The sequence below is a fragment of the Micropterus salmoides genome, unplaced genomic scaffold, assembly GCF_014851395.1.
Source record: "Micropterus salmoides isolate LMB-PRFRI ecotype aquatic unplaced genomic scaffold, ASM1485139v1 Ms_hic_scaffold_1, whole genome shotgun sequence".
NCBI classification, from domain to species: domain Eukaryota; kingdom Metazoa; phylum Chordata; class Actinopteri; order Centrarchiformes; family Centrarchidae; genus Micropterus; species Micropterus salmoides.
In genome coordinates this window covers 55878119-55892977 of record NW_024040040.1, presented here as the reverse complement: position 1 = coordinate 55892977, position 14859 = coordinate 55878119, and the positions used below count along the sequence as shown (strand labels likewise).

At 44.9% G+C, this 14859-nt stretch overlaps 2 protein-coding genes across 2 annotated transcripts in view; both read left to right on the top strand.

Moving 5' to 3' along the window:
• The window catches only part of LOC119897314 (NACHT, LRR and PYD domains-containing protein 12-like), a 609009-nt gene that overhangs the window by 328691 nt on the left and 265459 nt on the right, over positions 1-14859 (top strand). The gene's annotated exons all lie outside the window — the stretch shown is intronic.
• LOC119897543 (actin-related protein 3B-like) lies at positions 8829-14852 on the top strand. The gene is made up of 10 exons (XM_038711323.1): positions 8829-9017; positions 10991-11046; positions 11591-11715; positions 11798-11908; positions 12503-12598; positions 12669-12776; positions 13214-13357; positions 13461-13634; positions 14603-14695; positions 14775-14852. The coding sequence occupies exons 1-10, from the start codon at positions 8971-8973 to the stop codon at positions 14838-14840; spliced, it is 1020 nt and encodes a 339-aa protein (XP_038567251.1). The 5' UTR covers positions 8829-8970; the 3' UTR covers positions 14841-14852.

The following is a 14859-nucleotide window of genomic DNA, read 5'->3' as shown; positions in this document are numbered from 1 at the left end:
ACAGAGACTGTTCAGGAGGCAGAAACCCCACAAAGCAGCTGGGCCGGACTCTGTCTCCCCATCCACCCTGAAGCACTGTGCTGATCAGCTGTCTCTGGTGTTCACACATTTTTAACACCTCACTGGAGACATGCCATGTGCCAGCCTGCTTCAAAGCCTCCACCATCATCCCTGTCCCCAAAAAACAAAGGACTACAGGACTAAACGACTACAGACCCGTCGCCCTGACCTCTGTGGTTATGAAGTCCTTTGAACGCCTTGTGTTGTCCCACCTAAAATCCATTACAGACCCACTCCTGGACCCCCTGCAGTTCGCCTACAGAGCCAACAGTTCTGCAGATGATGCAGTAAACAAGGCCCTTCACTACATCCTCCAGTACCTGGACTCCCCAGGAACCTACACCAGGAACCTGGATTTCAGCTCTGCTTTCAACACCATCATCCCGGCCCTGCTTCAGGACAAGCTCTCTCGGCTGAACGTGCCTGACTCCACCTGCAGGTGGATCACTGACTTCCTGACGGACAGGAAACATGTCTCTGATTCCAGGACCATCAGAACCGGTTCCCCTCAAAGCTGCGTTCTTTCCCCCCTTCTCTTCTCCCTGTACACCAACAGCTGCACCTCCAGTCACCAGTCTGTCAAGCTCCTGAAGTCTGCGGATGACACCACCCTCATCGGGCTCATCTCAAATGTCCACCTACAGGTGGGAGATTGACCATCTGGTGACCTGGTGCAGCCAGAACAGTCTGGACACTGTGGAGATGGTCGTGGACTTTAGAAAGAGCCCAGCCCCACCCTCCCCCATCATCCTGTGTGACTCCCCAGTCACCACTGTGGACTCCTTCCGCTTCCTGGGCACCATCATCTCCCAGGACCTCAAGTGGGAGCAGAACATCACCTCCCTCACCAAGAAGGCCCAGCAGAGGATGAACTTCCTGCGGCAGCTGAAGAAGTTCAGCCTGCCAAAGACAATGATGGTGCACTTCTACACCGTCATCAATGAGTCCATCCTCACCTCCTCCATCACCATCTGGTACGCTGCTGCCACTGCCAGGGACAAGGGCAGGCTGCAGCGTATCATTCGCTCTGCAGAGAAGGTGATTGACTGCAATCATCCTTCTCTTCTGGACCTGTACGCCTCGAGGACTCTGAGGCGAGCAGGAAAGATTGTGGCTGACTCCTCCCACCCTGGAAAAGAACTGTTTCAGACCCTCTGGCAGGAGGCTGCAGTCCATCAGGACCAAAACCTCTCACCACAAAAACAGCTTCTTCCCATCTATAGCTAGCCTCGTTAACAATGTCCGGGTCCCCACTGACACTCCCCCTTTCAAATAATACAAGTGTCACTCTAACTATCATATAATTTCATATCATGCACAAACCTGGCACATTGCACATATTTGTTGTTAATTGTTAATCATTATATTTATATTTTGTCAATTTATATATTAACGTACACAATATCCTCTTCCGCTGCAATATGCCTGCACAACACAATCCGGAGTAATGCACATGTAAATATCTGCCACATTGTAGCACCTTATCACCAAAGCGAATTCCTCGTACGTGTAAAATTCTACTTGGTAATTTACTTTCTGTTTCTGAGTCAGAAAAGTTAAGTGGCGTCAAAGAATCTTGGAAAGAGAAAGAAAATCCCCAACTTAACGCCACACTTCAATATGTCCCTTTAGGAAGCAGGTAGGTGACCTGACAGAAAACTCAGAACTTGATACAGAGCAGTTTTCCGACACTGTGGAGGTACAGCGGAGAGGTGATGTACACGCTGACGATGTTGATGGACAGGCTGACTAATGTGACCTGCAGAACTCTGATGCACACAGCACTGTTGGACCCAGGATGAAGACTTGGAGGGACTGTGTAGTGCTGGTGAACACCAGGGTAATCGTGATGACCTTGAAGGCCTTTCTCTTCATGCTGTTCCAGATCTCACGGCCTCCATCCCCATCGCCTGGCCCCGGCTGTTTCAGCAAGCAGAGAACGTTGGACGCCGCAGCATAACATGACCATCAAGAAGAACGGGGACTTGGAGATGAGCACGTATGTTAAGTGTATGGTTGAAAGTTGGAAGGCAGGTATGATGCAGTACAGCAGCATCAGCCGCCAGTCGACCACGCTAACCTGTAACGGAGAGGTTTGAGCCTGTGGAGAGGAAAAATAAGACTTTTAAGAAGTGACAGATCATCTCAGTGAGTACAGAAAGCTCTGCTAATGAAACAAATGGGTACATTTAAAAGATGCTGTAAATTATCATAAAAGCTGGTATTCAAATGATGTAATATCTCAAATAACAGAAGTTATCACTATAGAAACTATTGGGATCTAAGTGTTGCAAAGGTTTTTCATTTCAAACGCATAAAAATAAAAAGAAGGCAGAAAGACATTCAATGTAACAAAGACATGTTAGCTTCACCGCCAAGCTACTTCATCCTTATTTTAGCCACTTTCACAGATAGTATATACTGTTCGTTTGTGTATACATTGTTTTTTCATTCATTATTCTGATAGTCTAATCACCTCAGTGTTTTCAGAAAGCAAGCTAGCTTAGCCAGTCAACTAGCCTAGCTAGCTACTGAAATGAATTATAATATTGTTGTGATGATACAGATGTTTCAAAGGAGATAAGTATCTAATGCTGATTTATGTCTCTGGTCTCATTAACTTCAGCCTGTATATCCACACACTGATAAAGCCCAGAAGTGCAGAGTTACAACAGGCACCCTGGACCGACTGGTGACCTCCTCCCTTTTATTGTTTCTGCCTATTTTTCTCGACTGAGCAAAACGCTGTAGGGCTGATGGCACTCCTAAGCTTGAAGCTTCTTTTCTGCATTTCAGTAATATTAGCTTTTTAAAACACTGAGGTAATTAGGAATCAAAGGATCAAAAACACTATATACATACAAAAATCTCTAAATACTATTAAATTATGTCCAAAGCTAACTGTGAAAAGTGGAGATCGGCGGTGAAGCTAGCGGTACTGTAGAGCTGACCGGAAGCCAACTGACGGGCGATTAGTAAAACAGAGATACGTCACACTGTGTTGCAAGTAGTCTTTTGAGTCTCTTAATACTAAAAAAATGAACAGCTGGAAATAATCAGTGATTTGAATCCATCCATCCATCTTCATCCGCTTATCCGGGGTTCGGGTCGCAGGGGCAGCAGCTCCAGCTGGGGACCCCAAACTTCTCTTTCCCGAGCCACATTAACCAGCTCTGACTGGGGGATCCCGAGTGTTCCCAGGCCAGTGTGGAGATATAATCTCTCCACCTAGTCCTGGGTCTTCCCCGAGGCCTCCTCCCAGCTGGATGTGCCTGGAACACCTCCCTAGGGAGGCGTCCAGGAGGCATCCTTACCAGATGCCGAAACCACCTCAACAGTGATTTTAAATCAAATACAATTGAAATTAAAGTTATTAAAACTTCAGAACATACTGAAGTAAAAGTACTTTGGTTTGTTAAAGTCATTGGTTACTTCTTGCTCAAACATGTACCTTCATCTGAAAAGTCTGAGGTGTATTTAAGATATAAAAATGTCCTGTTGCCTGATGAATGGAAGATAAAATTACTAAAATGCAGTGCGAATGAGTTACCTGAGGAAGACCACTGCATGCACCACAGCCAGGTAGCAGCAGTGGTGACCTAAATTGATTAAAAGTAAGCAGTTTCTTTTTACTTTACATTGTCGACTTGAAATGACATTAGATTCATTCAGCTGACGCTTTTATCCAAAGCGACGTACAATTGCTATACATGTCAGAGGTCGCACGCTTCTGGAGCAACGAGGGGTTAAGTGTCTTGCTCAGGGACACAACGGTTTTATCCACTGCTCCATCACCAACCCACAAATTCACACAACCCCAGATTCAGGTCTCTAGGGTCCTGGACTCTATGTGGGGATTCATCCCGCTTCTGTCAAGACTTAATTTTCACATTAACATTTATTTTTACTTCATTCACATTTCTCTCCTGTTTGAAATAACAGAAATAGTTTAAAATGAAACTAAAATGAAATTATTTGACACAACTGATTTAGTACATTTTGCTAGCTCATATCATAAATGTTGCTCTTTGATACAGACCGGATATAAAAACTCTGAAGCTGGTGTTGATCCAGTTACTCTTCACTGATCCGTCTGTTTCTGAAGAGGTGAGCAATTCAGGGATCTCACTGTGAGACTAATTTATTTTAGACACAGTTTTGGACGTTTTAACTTTCTTTTTTCAATGAAGCAGACTTTGATTATATTCCACATCAATCAGTTAACTACTCACTACCTTTTAACCTCTTGCTGCTCTATGTGACTGACTGCCTCTAATAACCAATAAACAGCAAAGAATTAATGACCTGACAGCCACTCATTCACTAAGTTTAGAGAGTGATTCTCTAAATAGAGAAAAATGTTGCTGAAAAAAATTATCTACATTTATGTCTCCCACACCTCCATCACACATGTTGTGTGTTTCCAGGCTGGTGTTGCATCTAAACAACATCCTTTCTCGGATTTGCATTCAAGAGAATCTCCTGTTTGTAATCAGACGTTTTTGTTTCTGGACAGTTTAACAACAAGCTCATTTTAAACGAGATTTGCATGGAGGGCAGCGAGTGGAGTTCAGGCTTACATCTGGTGTATTCAAAACAAGCTGAGGGGAGAGACGGATATGGTTTGGCTCTGGATTGAGCGTACGGCCACATTTGCATTGGATTTTCCTCAAAATGTAATTTGTGAGTGGAATTTTACCAACAGTGTAGGAGCTGGGGTTTATCTGGGTTTATCTGGGCTCAGGTCAGCTATGCAAACTATTTTACTCTCTGCTGCACGGGTTAGCTCGTCCTCCTGGCTCAGGCTGTCTGTTTTGTGTCTTTATGCAGATGACACTCATTTTATAATGTGTGCAAAAAGAGCAAACCTGCTCTTCACTAACAAGTTGTTTTAGCTTTAATCAAACACTTTTCAAAAATGTATTTAAAAGATAATGTTATTCTTATACTTCCTGACTATTGCTTCAAAATATTACCCTAGCCATTATTTAAAACAGCCAGGCTTAATGTATTTCTGTGGGGATTTGGTCAATCAGTAAGAAGGAAATACAAGTTACTCATAGTTTTCTACAGTGTTTGTTCTGTTCATTTCATGACATTTTATCATAGTGTAGTTTTTTGTACTTTTAATTGCAGCAGTTGTTTGTATTTTTGAAATGTTTTAGTCTTTAAAAAAAGTTATAGCGCTGTATAAATGAAGATGATGAGTAACATAAAGAAACACTTTTTAAACATAAATTCCACATATAAATTCCATAAAAAGGGAAAGGCAGCAACTGATGTTAGCAGCAGGCTCTATTTTACTATGAAAACAAATCTTAACATATAATTATACAACACAACAAGATAATTATAATAACGAATGAATCGTTTTTCTTATTTATCTTTTTTTGTTCCCCTGAAAAAGAAAAGGCCATTTGAAGTGCAGCTGTATCACACATCACTGTGTGTGGCTCACAATTGACTGTGACATCCTGTGAATGAAGAGTCTACAGCCATGCCATACCATCTTAGGGCGTACTCACACTAGGCCCGGATGCCTTGTACCGTGCCTGAGCATGATTGACGAACACCGCTGCACAAATCTGTCCAATACAAATGTCAATGCCGTGGACTGACCTTAAAAAAAGTTATTAGCAAACATGGAAGGAGCCTAGTTAGTAAGGAGAGCTATGTTAACGTTAGATCTCAGCTTGGTTGTTGAGATAAAGTGTGTACCGTGCAGTACATCGCTGGAAGTCAATTTAGACTGTCATTCTGTGGGAAACGCTGCACTCTCTCTCTCCAAGAGAGCGGCACAGTGGAGTTTGTGTCAGGATTCCATTTTACATGGTTAGCGATCACACTGCAGGCTTACCGTGCTGGAGTCCAGCTTAATCGTGCACAGCACAGAGCGATCACACTGGTTAAATGAACCGGACTTTGGGGGTTAAACGTTCTCGGGCATGGTACGGATCTCCTCGTGTGAGTACACTCTTAGTTTAGCATGCTAGTATGCTAGCATTTCCTAATTAGCACAAACACGAATTACAGCCGAGGCTGATGGGAATGTCAATAGTTTTGGAGATATTCTATCATAAACACAGCCTGTATAAAAAACAGACGCCAGGCTGATGTCAACCGTTGCTTTGTGGACTATCGCATTTCAGCCATATTGGATTGTTAGAACCAGAAGTGATCATATATGGACAAGAGTGCTGAGCTGAGGAGGGATTTGCATTGCTACGCCTGACAGGTCACAAGGTAGCCCCGCCCTAAAGCCTCCCCTGCTTCCTGGTCTCTGTTCCTCTAAATGGGACCATAATTTACTAAATGAACATCATGCTGTGTTGAAGAAGACTTGAAACTAGCGACTGAGACCAGAAACTCATCAGGAAAGTGTTTACTGAGGGAATAAATCAGCTGACAAGTAGAAACATTTTCTCAGAGACTTCTATACAATCACACTTCTTTCTGCAGCCGGTGGAGTCGCCCCCTGCTGGCTGCTGGAGAGAACGCAGGTTAAAGGCTCTTTAGTAATGGCTTCACGTTTCATACCTGATGGTGGCACTAGATGAAAGGATAGTCACCACACGTACCCCTTCTGATGACAATTTTTTCGTCACGCGAGCCTTCACAAACTTGCAGACCTGGAAAGTATAATCCTTGACTTAGACGTTCAGGTGAAGTCTTTTCTGTCCTCGGCTGATGCAGAGATCCTCGTTCACGCATTTGATGAATGTAACGTCTTGTTGTCCTGCAGCTGGAATCTCAACTAAAACTGCAACATCTTTGCATATTTCACCAGTTTCAGCTTCATCTGCTTCTAATCCCTGTCTGATTGGACATTAGAGTGCTTCTGATGAATTATAAAACCGTAAATGGGCTCGCTCCTCCTTATATCTTTGATCTCATTAAACTTTATATCCTGTGCTCTCTGCTCTCAGAATACCGGCTTCCTGTCTGTCTGTGGACGTCTGTTCCTATCACGCCCTTTTCTCTGGAATAACCTTCCTGCTGGCATCAGACAGTCTGACTCTGCTGAGGCATTCAAAGCTCAGCCGAAAACTCGTCTTTCATCCTTCCAAAGTCCAGGCCTTGTACCACTATACCTCTGGCGGATCATTTGTCAAGTTAGTCCATGCTTGTCCTGCCGACGAGAATCCAATTAACAGACTGCAAACATTTTGATATTGACTGTATTTGTCTAACCCTCTTTTCTGTTTTGCTTTGAGAGCTCACCAAAGATTAACTTCATAGGCAGCATTTAAGCAAGACACCACTACTATGAATTCATTAAATTTCTCCATCTATCAGCATTACATTAAATTACAAACAAAAAATACTGAACAGAGTTTACTGTCCGAGCCGACATAACTGGCTTTATTTTATCAATCAGAAAGGTGACTTTAAGGATTGATTTTGTTCTTCATACACATTTTAGGCAAGGAAATTTTTGCTTTGAGAGCTCAGTTTTAATGGTTTTAATTCTGAATAAAGAATAAACATTTATAACAGTGTTTATGAATGACTTACTAATGTGTATTAATGTATGAACAATGGTTTATAAATGATGAATTCTGTATTTACTAATACTTAACTAACCCTTCATAGTGTTAGTTATTAAAAAGTGTTACAATTGCTCAGAGGTCACACGTCTCTGGAGCAACGAGGGGTTAAGTGTCTTGCTCAGGGACACATTAATGGATGTCACAGTGGCGAACTGAACCCGGGTCTCTCACATCAAAGGCATGAGTGTTATCCACTGCGCCATCACTGACCCCTGTTTCTTGCTGCTGATGAGCTGTTAGTGTGAAACATGAAACTGTGTGTGAGAGTCTGCTGCCACCTGCTGGATTCACTCAGCAGCAGCTCCATCTGATCAATCATCTACATATTGATTATAGATCAGCATGCAGTGACACCCTGAACAGTCCGTCCTCAGTGTGAGACCAGCAGCTCATTTAAATAAGTTTTCTTCACACCTTTTTAAATTCATCAGAGCTGCTGAAGATTATTTTTATTGGTGATTAATCTGCTGATTATTTTATTTTAATGTCAGAGAGTCATGAACTCGACTATCCCAGTTTCCCAGAGTCCTGTGCGTCTCCAGAAGTCTTGTTTTTCCTGACCAGCAGCCCAAAACCCAAAGATATTCAAACAATACAGAACAGTTGTAAAGCTCCACCTGGAGGCTGGAACCAGCACTTTACTGTGTTTGTAAAACCACTGAGACCACTGACTGGTTATCAGCTGATCAGGAGTTTTGCACTGTTGGTCGAACAAAACAAGACTGTTGAAGAGCTTTTTAAAACTATTTCTTTTGTTTCAACATTTCAAAGAGGATAAATCAATGAACTGAACTGATAAAGAAAGTAATCTGCAGCTCTGCTGTTTAAACTTTGTCTACAGTAAACTACATATTTAAAATATATTTGTAGAAACTCAGAAGCATCAACGGTTGTTCCTGTAGTAGAAGTATTATTAGTAGTAGCTGATACTCTGCTACAGCACAGACTGATCAATACAACCTCTCAGAGACGGGTCACATGCTGACTGGAGGGTTGTTGTTGTTGTTGTTGTTGTTGTTGTCTCCACCAGGCGGCGGGGCTGAGCTGTGTGTTACAGGCAGAGGTGTTTATGATGCAGCTGACATCACGTGAAGGCAGCGCGCACACGCACACACACACACACACACACACACACACCCCTCTCCGGTTACCGGGACCGTGTCAGACGAGTTTCTATTTTCTCCATCTTTCCCTCTGACCCGGAACCAGAGAGAGAGAGAGAGAGAGAGAGAGAGGACTACACTCTCTCTCCATCACATCATCAGACTCCGCCTCGCGCTCTCCGGTCTGTACCGATCCGGTCACAACAGCTGACCACCGGCGGCTCTGCGGCCGGACCGAGCGGCAGCAGAACCACAACATGGCCCTGCAGCAGCTGCCCCCGTGCGTGATAGACTGCGGGACCGGGTGAGGACACACACACACACACACACACACACAGACACACACACACACGAACACGCATGGATGCACACGCTGTAAAGTATGTGACGTCATATGTAGCGAGCTGCCTGTGTGCGTGAACGTCGTCATGTCTGTAGCGTGCGGGCCTGAGCGCGTTGTTTTGGTTGGCATTAAAGGGCCAGTTCACTCAATACAGACAATTAGTGGATCAGTAGAACAACAATCATTAACAAAGTTACTTTAAACCGTTCAGGACGGAAATTAAAGACCGATAACATTAAAGCAACATTATGTCCTGAAATAATAATATGTTCAAACACTAACAGGGAGGCCGTCTAACATCACCGCTCACTGCCCGTTATTAGACTATGTAACGCTGAAACCTCTCAGGAGAACGCCTGAACACTAACACGACTCTTCAGCAAGCGTTAACAAACGCAGGTGGGACCAAACGCTGTTTTACTAGTCCCAAGTCCCAAGTCAAAACCGACCAACCAGTTCTCACTGCCAAGTCGTCACATATGGACACACGATGCCCTTAGCATCATAGTTGGACACACTAAAGGCAGGTGTAGGATATTTAACTGAAGAGTCAGAGGAAGGAGGTGTTTGGCGTGGACAAAAGGCCAGAAACCGGACTTTCAACCAGGAGACTGGTGTTCACTTCCTGTGTGAAACAAAAGTCAACACTGAATGTTTTTATTTAAGGTAGGTAACTTACGTAAGATAAGTCACAGAAGTAACATTATTTAAACCAAACCATGATCATTTCCTAAACTTAAACAAACTGCAGTGTTTCACAATGTTAACCACTAGTTTTATTTTGAAAGTCTAACCAGACATTGCATTTTCATTGTTGCCGACATGACCGCAGAGCCCGACATTTGCAAAAATGAGGCTAAAGGGTAGTTAGAGCGATAGATCTGTCATATGTGACGAGTTGGGATGAGAATTTGTTGGACAGACGAGTCTCAAGTCCTAAACTTTGAGTTGTGAGTCCTAAACAAGTATAATGAGCTCCTCAGCAGATTTTATACAGTTTCATATTTTAAAACTCTTTCTGAATGAAACGTTAACCTGCACAGAAACAAAAGGCAGAAACAGTTTCACACAGCAAATGTTATTTCATTTCATGATTTTTGTGTTGATGCATAGTTTTTATTTATATCATAATTCAGCCTGGGTTTGAGGAGGGGATCAAGTCAGCTGGAGTCAGAAGGCTCAGGTCCAAGTGAAGTTAGCTGTTTGGAGCAGAGCGTCCGCTGGTCGAACGTTCTAACGTTCTAACTTGAGTGCTGAAGTGTTATCTGGACTTCAGGCACAGGAACATGAATATATAAATGATACTGGACTCAGCTGACAGGCGTTATCTCCACATGTAAATGTTTGACAGACAGCATCAGGAGCTGATCCGAGGTCAGTCCCTGGTCTATTCTGGTCTGAATGTGGGACAGCTGGAGGAAGTAGAACAGGAGCTGCAGCAGGAAAACAGGCAGTCGCTCTCATTATTCAGTTATTAGAGGAGACAGTAAGGAGACGGTCACACTGAGAGGACAGTTTGGAGACGGACACGTTTCACACGACTTTATCACACAGACGTTTCTCTGAAATGCAAATATGGAAACAGTCTGTGCACAGATCCAGATCCAAGAACAAAGAGTGTTTAATGTAGTAGTCTGAGGACGTCGTCACACATCAGTTTCTGAATTCAAACATATAAATCACATGTACTGAAGCAGTATGCAGCGTTGCATTGTGGTCCATGGAGGCTGTGTGTAAGCTGCTCTCTGGGTGTGAACACTTCACCGTGCTGCTTCAGGTACAGGTGAGATGAAATGTGAGCCTTCGTGCTGCCTGATGACCTAACTTCACGTGTTAAGTCCGTGTTTGGGCCCAGAGCCAGATGTTGGGAACCTCCCTCCTGTCAGCTCTGGAAACTCTTCTTCACTGGTTCTTGTCTCTGTCTCGTCTCTCAGGTACACAAAGGTCGGCTATGCTGGGAATACAGAGCCGCAGTTCATCATGCCGTCCTGTAAGCATCAAACTCACCTTTGTGTTTTCCTCTCGTGTGGACGCTGTGCTGAAGCAGAGAGGCCTGGAGGGGGTTATAGTAGAAGAAGAGAAGGCCGAGAGTGTCAGGAGAAAGAACTGCAGCCCTTTGTTAGCGGTAGCTCGCTGTTCTGTCACTGTAAACTACCCGTCCTTCATGAGTCTGTCAGTTCAGGGGGTGGGGATGAAGCAGTGGATAAGACACATGCCTTTGGTGTGGTCGACACGGGTTCAGTTCCCCACAGTGACATTCACCACTGTGTCCCTGTGCGAGACACTTAAGCCCTCGTTGCTCCAGAGGCGTGCAACCTCTGACATACTGTATAGAGCAATTGTAAGTCGCTTTGGATAAAAGCGTCAGCTAAATGTAAACCTCATTCATTTAGCCAGCGATAATAATTTCCTGATGAAGCTGACAACATGAAAATGAAGTGTAGATACAAACAGACAGACAGTGACCTTTGACCCCACACTGCTCTCCACACGAGCAGGGGGGTACTCATGTTCAAGTGTGTGTTCTGGGTCAGGTATCGCCATCAAGGAGTCGGCCAGCGTGGGAGAGCAGGCTCAGAGGAGGCTCGTACGAGGAGTCGACGATCTGGACTTCTACATCGGAGACGAAGCAGTAGACAAACCCAACTATGCAACCAAGGTAGGAGGTGGAGGAGGAGGAGCAGGAGGAGGTTCGTCCATCATTGGTGTTGAGTTCATGTGTTCCTGTTTTGTGTGTTCAGTGGCCCATCCGTCATGGGATGGTGGAGGACTGGGATCTGATGGAGAAGTTCATGGAGCAGATCATCTTCAAGTACCTCCGAGCCGAGCCTGAGGACCACAGCTTCCTCATGGTGGGTCTCTTCAGTAATGTTACCCGCGGTTTAACAGCAGCAGAGGTTAAACTGTTGACCTGAACTGTGTCTGATTTGATCAGGCAGCCACTAACAGAGCAGCATTTTCATTCCTTGTAGAGGTCCTCGTGCAGGTTTAGGGGTCCTAGGGGAGGTTGAAGAGGTCCTTGTGCAAATTGCAAGGGTTCTGGGGAGGTTGAAGAGGTCCCCATACAGGTTCCAGGTGTTCTGGGGAGGTTGAAGTGATCCTTGTGCAGGTACCAGGGGTCCTGGAGAGGTTGTAATGGTCCTTGTGCAGGTTTCAGGGGTCCTGGGGAGGTTGTAATGGTCCTTTTGCAGGTTTCAGGGGTCCTGGGGAGGTTGTAGTGGCCTTTGTACGTTGGTGGTCCGTCTCCTACGTAGTTACGTAGCCAAGATTGGCTGACGTTGAGGGTGAGAAGTGTCCAGCGTTCACACTCCGCTCTTTGACTGTAGTGAGTACACCATCTGGGTACCCACAGTGCATTCTGCCACACTTATGCACTCAGAGTAGTAAGGAAAGGGGCAAATCGAGACACAGCACTGGTCTATGTAAGGAAACTTGTGTGTGTGCAGACGGAGCCTCCTCTCAACACCCCAGAGAACAGAGAGTACCTGGCAGAGATCATGTTTGAGACCTTCAACATACCTGGACTCTACATCGCAGTACAGGTGAGACTCAGTCAGGTGAGAAACACAGACTCATCATATACAGCTGCATCATGGTGTCTCCCTCTATCAGGCCGTGTTGGCGTTGGCGGCGTCCTGGACGTCTCGGCAGGTTGGACAGAGAACTTTGACGGGCATCGTCATCGACAGCGGAGATGGAGTCACGCACGCCATCCCAGTGGTGAGACACGCACACTTTAATCTTTAGATCTCTATACACCGAGTTCACCTTTTTAAACTCTTCACTCAGCTCTCATCCCAAAACAAATGCAACCGTCAAAACACTAACAGGCCGGATCTTTACTGATACCTCCTTACTGCACGGACTGTGCTGCCTCGCAGTCGACAGGGATGAATCAGAAATGCTTTATGATGCGATATTGATTCTGCTTTTTGCTGAGAGAAACTCCAAGTACACAAAATGAAACAACACTGAACTACAGATTCACTACAGGATCACTACTGTACAGGAGAGCTGCAGGCGTAGAACCGTCTGTCCCTGCAATCCACCTGGGACAGGATCTGTTTGATGTCAGATCCATCAGAGCATTAAAAACTGAACCCATAGATATATGTATTTTCTGCTCACTGATTGGTTGGCGTGGCTGTGCGTCACAGGCTGAGGGCTACGTGATTGGCAGCTGTATAAAACACATCCCCATCGCAGGGCGGGACATCACCTTCTTCATCCAGCAGCTGCTCAGAGACAGAGAGGTGGGGATTCCTCCAGAGCAGTCGCTGGAGACCGCCAAGGCCGTCAAGGTACCCTGGTCCTCCTCATCTACTCCTCTTCAACACTAATCCCAGATTCCTGATCCTTATTCCCTGGATTTCTGTGTACTTCTGTGTGTACTTCTGTGTGCAGGAGCGGTACTGTTACATCTGTCCGGACATTGTGAAGGAGTTCACAAAGTACGACTCTGACCCGGGGAAATGGATCAAACAGTACCGCGGCGTCAACGCCGTCAGTAAGAACGCCTTCCACATTGACGTGGGCTACGAGCGCTTCCTGGGTCCTGAGATCTTCTTCCACCCCGAGGTACCCTTACAGAGCTGTTTAGCTAGGACCAAGTACAGCTCACCTCTGGTATAATATTAATTCCAGTTACAGCAGTTTCATTACGATGTTCTCATCATTGTGATGAAAAAAGCTCCACAGGGGGTTAGTCTGTGACTTGTCAATAATCAGAACCATTCATGCTGAACCAGTTCAACATTTAGAAAGTTTGCTGTATCGCCTCCACCTTTTTATCATGTCCCGCCCCATCCAGGCTGTGATTGGTCAGTCCACGAAAAGTGACATTGATAAGCAACTTTATGCACACGTTTGGATAAAAAAGCACCTGATTTTCTTCCTACTCCGTCTCCACCGGTGGTCAGAAGAAAAGAGTAGTGGCAGCTTGTGCGAAGTGCCGGTACTCAAGAAATGTCCCGGTACGCCAAAGAGTAAAATGTAGAAGTGCCGGTACTGCGTAGTGGTGAGTACCGGCCCACTTCAAGTCTCTTGGCTGTTGCAGTGGTGCTGAGGGTAATGATTGAGCTGCAGTTTGACCAAAGTAGCTTGAAGGATGTGTAGGCCTAAAAAGGCAGATGAATGGTGGCGTGGGAGGAGGCGGGACCTAAAAAGAAAGATGAAAGCAATGCAAAAACACACAACTGTAGAAAGCATAAGCCACATCTTGAGGTCCCAAAAACAGGACATAAAGTCATCGTAATTTAGCCTCTCTTAGTTCATAGTTTTGGTTTTTTTTTTTCTTCAAACAAGCTGTAAAAACGTCACGTTGCTCTGTAGCTGCTGAAGGAGGAAATGATAATACAAAATTTTACTTTAAATATAAATGTGAGCTTATTGCAAAAATGTCAAGTTCAAAGCAACGTTAGGAAAAGGCTGAAGGTCCTTTAGCTGTAAGCAGGAGGACAAAGAGGCGGTTAAAGGGTTTAAATTTAAACTGAAGTTCAGGTGAAGCTGAAGAGAAAGGTTCACAAAGGTTCATGCGTGTTTTTCAGTTCGCTAACCCAGACTTCATGCAGCCTATCTCTGATGTCGTCGATGATGTCATTCAGAGCTGTCCAATCGATGTGAGGCGACCCCTGTACAAGGTAACTCACCTGAGTGCGTTTCGTCAAAGCAAACCGCAGGTGTCTGATCCTGTTAACTGACGGTGTGTTTGTGTGTCAGAACATCGTGCTCTCCGAGGATCCACCATGTTCAGAGACTTCGGGCGGCGACTGCAGAGAGACCTGAAGAGAGTCGTGGACGCCCG

Excerpts from the sequence above, each read along its gene's own strand:
- LOC119897543 (XM_038711323.1), top strand. The coding sequence starts at position 8,971 with ATGGCCCTGCAGCAGCTGCCCCCGTGCGTGATAGACTGCGGGACCGG. Across the intron at positions 9,018-10,990 it reads GTGATAGACTGCGGGACCGG|GTACACAAAGGTCGGCTATG; the intron begins GTGAGGACACAC and ends CTCGTCTCTCAG. Across the intron at positions 13,635-14,602 it reads AGATCTTCTTCCACCCCGAG|TTCGCTAACCCAGACTTCAT; the intron begins GTACCCTTACAG and ends CGTGTTTTTCAG.